Below are 6101 nucleotides of genomic sequence, written 5' to 3' on the forward strand. Positions count from 1 at the left end.
AATTTTGAATTTCTTTTTTAACCTGTTTTTCTCTATTTTTTTATTTTACTGTTCATCTTCAATTTGAAACCCATATCTGGGTTTCAACTCCTCCTCTCTTCCGCCATCTGCAGCAACAAGAGCATGGGTTTTAGCTTCTCTTGTGATCGGCGAGTGCATGCAGGCCCTTGCCTAGATTTGAGTGAGAGCCGCGACTGTCGCCGGCCATTGCATAGGCCCTAGCGACCATCGCCAGCCAATGCCGAGGGAAGAAGATGAACAGTAGAGAAAGAAAGAATAGGAAAAAAAGAAAGAAAAGAAATGAAAGAAAATGGAGAGAAAGAAGATTGAAAATAATAAACTCAAAACCATGTTGTTTCATTTAAGATTGTCCAATCTCATACGCTAGGTGCTGAGTGGATTGCTTCGCCAGTGATCTCCAGCCTTAATTGGCTAGATGTACTACATTTAAAAATAGTCAAAAGATTTTGACTACATTCGCCAAATTGAAAAGTTTAGGATAAAATTGAATACGTACAATATATTTACGACATTTTGGGCAATTTTCCTATATTTTATAGAGTTTCCATGATAAAAGATGCTATCGTTACGGCAAAGCGTAACACGTTATGAGTTTCATAAAGGCCGATGATTTCACTAGTAGTTTCGTAACAAACGATGATATTTTCTTTATTTCCCTCGTTTTATTCCCAATTAGGGATGAAGAGCATTAATAATAAAAGAGTGATGCTAGGACTTACTAAGATCGATTTACCAAATTGGTATATGATTTGTTAGACATGAGTGGTCCTTTAGCATACAATACGGGATTGTATGCCGAGGATGGACATATCTCCTTACAACATCCAAATCACGCGTAAAACAAAAGTGTTAGAATATTTAAATATTATGATAAGTTTATTGGAAGTCCTAAAATTTATCGCGAAAGTGCAATTGAGTCCTAAAACTTGCAAAATGTGCAATTAAGTTCTAAAACTTATTAAATTGGTGCAATCGAATTATTCCGTTAACCCCGTCCAATTTGGCTGACGAAAAATGCTGACGTGACTTTCTTTATATTTTCTCTATCCTACTTGGCGATGGCGTGACTAAAACGGCGTCATTTTAGTCAATTCATGATTTTTAATATAGATTTCATTTAAATCATATAAAAAATAAGCTAGTTAAAAAAAAAAAAAAGGCAGGTGCCTAGCCGCCAGGTTTCTCCCCTATGTGTCTTTGTTTTCATTAATTAGCTTATTTATCAAAATGAAATTTATATTAAAAATATCATATTTGGTTAAAAACGACGTCGTTTTGGCCTGGCGTTTCATGTTTTAACCACGTCATCGCCACTTATGGAAGAAAAAAAAGCCGCATCAATATTTTTTCGTTAGCCAAATTGGACGGAGTTTACGAAAGGATTCGATTGCACAAATTCTATAAATCTTTAGACTTGATTGCACTCTCTGTAAATTTTAAGATTCGATTTTACTTTCACGACAAAGTTTTAATAGTTTCGGTACACTTATAATTTAAATATCAAATCGCAGTCTTCGTTTCGCTGTCGAGCGATCTTGGGCGTACCCCGGCGAACCTAGTCCCGGGCCATATTGTCGTCAATCATCCTATTAATTGTGTTTTGTTCCTGTCTCAAAAAATCAGGGCGACGTAATTCCAGGAGGCGGAACCGCTAGGTTAGGGGCTCCCTCTTTTGACCCGACACCCGCCTACGTGGCGCCAATCTACGGGCTACCGACAGGCAAATGGAAAGCTCCCGGGACGAGCGCACGTCGCTAACATGCGCCTCCCCTGAATCCTTCTCCCTCCCCTCTCCCCTCTCTCATAAATGCGCTTCGCTTTCCTTCTCCTTTCGATCCTCCCCATTCATCCCCCCATGATTCGCTCGTATCGACGCCGTGATCGCTCCTAGCAGCTTCCTCCAAATCACATAGATCAACCCCTTCTCTCTCTCTATCGTCAGTTGCTGCCTCGTTCTTGCGGTGACGAGGCTCTGAATCCGTTTGTCTGAATCGAGGTCGGCGGGCGGGGGAGGCAAGGCTCAGTAAGTTGTCGAGGTTCTTGCCGATTCTTGATTGTCATCGTCGTCGTCATCCTCGAAGATCGTTCCGTCGCAGCTCCTGGCTGCTCGAATTCGGTGGGTCTGTTGCTCTCTTGCATTCTTTCCCCATTTGATTTGACATCGCCGTTCGGGATTCTGGGCAGCTCGTTTTACCCGTCTCCGGAGATTGGCGGGGGCCCGAATTTAGGCTGCGCCTGCGCCTGCGCGATCGGAGTAAAGGGTTTTCGTTCGTGTTTCATCGGTCGAACTGGGTCGGCCTTTGTATTTGTCGGGGATCTGGTTTCTGGGCGGCGCTTGGATGTGGATATGACGGTGGTCTGGGTGGTGGGTTAAATCGTTGTGCTCGTGTCATTGATGAGACGCCGTTCGCCGGCGAGTGTCGCATCGGAGCAAATGGAGAAGGGAACGGCTAAGAACCAGCACTCCCGCCTCTGTTTCTTGGCTACATTGTCCTTGTTTTTCTGGGTTCTGCTGTTTTACTTCCATTTCGTAGTTCTAGGGGGTAATCCCTTTGATGAATCCGCCAAATTGCAGCCCATTCCGGTTAGAACCGAATCCACGCCTTCTCATAGGATCGATGATGACCCTTCGTCGGAACCCCGCATGAGCGCTACGCCGCTGAGGGAGAGCCATTTGGAAACTCCCCAAGTGGTCGATCCCCCGAAAAGGGAAACTCCCCGAGTGGTCGATCCCCCGAAAAGGGAAATTCCTAAAGTGGTGGAGTCCCCGAAACGGAAAACTAAAAGGAAAAGAGAGAGTTTCCCGTTTATGAGAGCATTGAGAACTACAGAGAACAAGAGTGATCCGTGCGGTGGGAGGTACATATATGTCCACGATTTGCCGCCTAGGTTTAACGAGGACATGCTCAAGGAGTGTAGGAAGTTAAGCCTCTGGACCAATATGTGTAAGTTCACCAGTAATGCCGGGCTCGGTCCACCGCTCGAGAATGTCGAAGGTGTGTTCTCGAATACGGGATGGTACGCGACGAATCAGTTTGCTGTTGATGTCATTTTCAACAATAGGATGAAGCAGTACGATTGCTTAACGCGTGATTCTTCCATTGCCGCGGCTGTTTTCGTACCCTTCTATGCTGGATTTGACATCGCGAGGTATCTCTGGGGTTACAACACATCTGTGAGGGATGCCGCATCTGTTGATTTAGTTAAATGGCTGATGAAGAGGCCGGAGTGGAACATCATGGGAGGGAAGGATCACTTCCTTGTTGCTGGGAGGATCACATGGGATTTCAGGCGGTTAAGTGACGAAGAAACGGACTGGGGCAATAAGCTTCTGTTTCTCCCTGCTGCAAGAAACATGTCTATGCTTGTTGTGGAGTCAAGTCCATGGAATGCGAATGATTTCGGCATTCCTTATCCGACTTATTTTCACCCAGCAAAAGATGCTGACGTATTCAATTGGCAGGACAGGATGAGGAAATTGGAGCGCAAATGGCTGTTCTCGTTTGCCGGCGCTCCTCGTCCGGACAACCCAAAATCAATTCGAGGACAAATCATTGATCAGTGCAGGAACTCTAAGGTCGGCAAGCTGCTAGAGTGTGATTTTGGGGAGAGCAAGTGTCATTCTCCAAGCAGTATTATGCAGATGTTCCAAAGCTCCCTTTTCTGCTTGCAGCCACAGGGTGATTCATATACGAGGAGATCTGCTTTTGACTCGATGCTGGCAGGTTGTATACCAGTCTTCTTCCATCCGGGATCAGCCTACACTCAATACACCTGGCATCTTCCGAAAGATTACACAAAGTACTCCGTCTTTATTCCTGAAGATGATCTAAGAAAGCGCAATGTTAGCATAGAGGAGAGGCTCCGGGAAATATCTCCTGAGCAGGTGAAGATAATGAGGGAGGAAGTCATAAATCTCATCCCGAGGCTTATATATGCTGATCCCCGCTCGAAACTAGAGACTCTGAAGGACGCTTTCGATGTAGCTGTGCAGGCCGTCATTGACAAGGTTACGAGGCTGAGAAGGAACATTATTGAGGGCCGTACTGAATATGATAACTTTATTGAAGAGAATAGCTGGAAATATGACTTGTTGGAGGAGGGACAGCGTGAAGTGGGAGGCCACGAATGGGATCCTTTCTTCTCGAAGCCAAAGGGCGAGGGAGATTCTGGAGGTTCCTCTGCAGAAGCTGCGAAGAAGTCTTGGAAGAACGAGCAGAGAGACCAGTCATGATCTGGAGGCTTCAGTTTTCCTGAAGAAGCTTTACCAAGTGCTGATGCATGGTGATGCCTCTAGATGGAGTTCATGTCAAGAGAGATTCCGACCGAAGGCAAGAGCACAATGGCTCTCCGATGACATATTTTTGAAGCTAATATACCGTTCAGTTCAGCCTTTTAGGTCCACTGCCGTGCTAGGCAATCAAAGACAGAAACATAGTTGAGTGTCCCGCTTCCTTCTACATTCTGCCTGTATCGTGCCTAGCGATTCTTTAATTGCGTTTAATAGGGTATTACATAGCACATATTCCATGGATGGATCTGTTTAATGTCCATGTTCGCATAGATACTGGAACTTTTCATGAGAAATATAATTTTTCTGTTTCTGGTCAAGCTTTCGATCTCAGCATAGTGGACCCAAGTTGCTCCATCTTTGCAAGTTCTCAGTAGAAGCAGCTATATAAGCCAATGTACTGTTCTTTTCTGTAAGGTTGATGTTTAGCAGATTCTGGCATGTTTTCAAGTGCCTGTAGTTGGTTGCATGTTTATATCTCATCAAGTTTTCCAAAATTGAGGGGGCTTGCGAAATTGGGTCTTGTTGTTTGGTAGGGTTCTCTACCTGTTTTTGTTGTCCAACGTTCAAGGGTGTTTTCGGTCAGGCTTGCGAAATCCGCTTTGTGCCCTATCCCAGCTCTAGGGAAAGTTTTCGTTGCATGAACTTCTTGCCTCTACATGTTTGCTTTTAAGACTGATAGGACCTGCCAACCTGTGGTTCTAAAGACTCTTCGAGCATGGAAATGCAAACTTGTTTCATCTTGTTCAGAAAGTTCAGTGATTTAATCTCTCTGTGATACCTATTTGTGTTTGTGTGCTGAGTTAGTACTCAGTAGCTTGAAGAAGCAGCTTCTTCTGGCGTCTAAAATACCCAGAGATTCTGGAGGATTATCCCGGATTCATGTATTCGTCTCTTTTACCTGGAAAATGGTATCTTTTCCTAGCCATGACATTAGGATCTTCCACCATATATGTCACTAAGCCATTCATTGTCAGGATTTAAAATACGATTGCCGGATCGGCTTCACATGGTCAGGAATTTTATATACTAGACGTGCAACAAAGGGAGTCCCTGTCATTACTACCCTTTTCACTTTCTTCTTTGTTGGCAAGAATATGTATGGTGGCCCATTCATTGTGGCGTTTTCCTGGCTATAGTGGTGATGACCTAATGTCCATAGGGAATGAACTGGTGGAGCTCTTTTCGGGCTATTTCTTGTCGCCATCTCCATCTTGTTCTTGGCATGTTGGCTCTCAATATCGCCGCCTCAAGTGCAAATTTCCCTTCATTGATTGCTTAACAAGAATCCGTAGACACTTACCCACGAAACGTCATCGTAAGAATTCGAGGAGTCATTCTTCGCAACTTGAATGTCCAAATTATGGTGGAATTGGTTTGACATTTCACATTGCAGAGACGCGAGTAGGGGCTAATGTGTATAGGTAGAGTTGAAACCAAGACAAGTTACTTGCGAGTAGTTCGGGTTCGGTTCGATGCAGAATTGTTAATACTCGTTCGAGCTCGAGTCGAGTTTTGACCGTGGCTAATGTTGGAGAATTTGCATAATTTGATTGATGGAAAGCCTGACTCTCTTTCCCAACAGGAAACCCCAATGACTGTCTTAATTGCCGTCAAAGCCGGATCTCAGCTGAAGTTAAACGCGATGGCTAGACAATTCTGACTTTTGCTGTTTCCCATTGACTCGAGCTGGAATCTAGTAGTTCCCAGCACGTTTCTTGGTAAAACCCTAGGAGACACATTTCCTCCCAAGACAAGAAGTCAACACGATTCCCCTAAACACGTCTTC

At 44.5% G+C, this 6101-nt stretch overlaps 1 protein-coding gene across 1 annotated transcript; it reads left to right on the plus strand.

The window, feature by feature from the left end:
• Positions 1 to 2305: 2305 nt before the first annotated feature.
• LOC130135756 (xyloglucan galactosyltransferase MUR3-like) lies at positions 2306 to 5857 on the plus strand. The gene has a single exon (XM_056305463.1). It carries the CDS (start codon positions 2417 to 2419, stop codon positions 4253 to 4255), a length of 1839 nt encoding a protein of 612 aa, XP_056161438.1. The 5' UTR covers positions 2306 to 2416; the 3' UTR covers positions 4256 to 5857.
• The last annotated feature ends 244 nt before the right edge of the window (positions 5858 to 6101 follow it).

Source organism: Syzygium oleosum, unplaced genomic scaffold (assembly GCF_021117445.2).
Source record: "Syzygium oleosum isolate NSW1041296 unplaced genomic scaffold, Sole_v2.1 Sole_v2.37, whole genome shotgun sequence".
NCBI classification, from domain to species: domain Eukaryota; kingdom Viridiplantae; phylum Streptophyta; class Magnoliopsida; order Myrtales; family Myrtaceae; genus Syzygium; species Syzygium oleosum.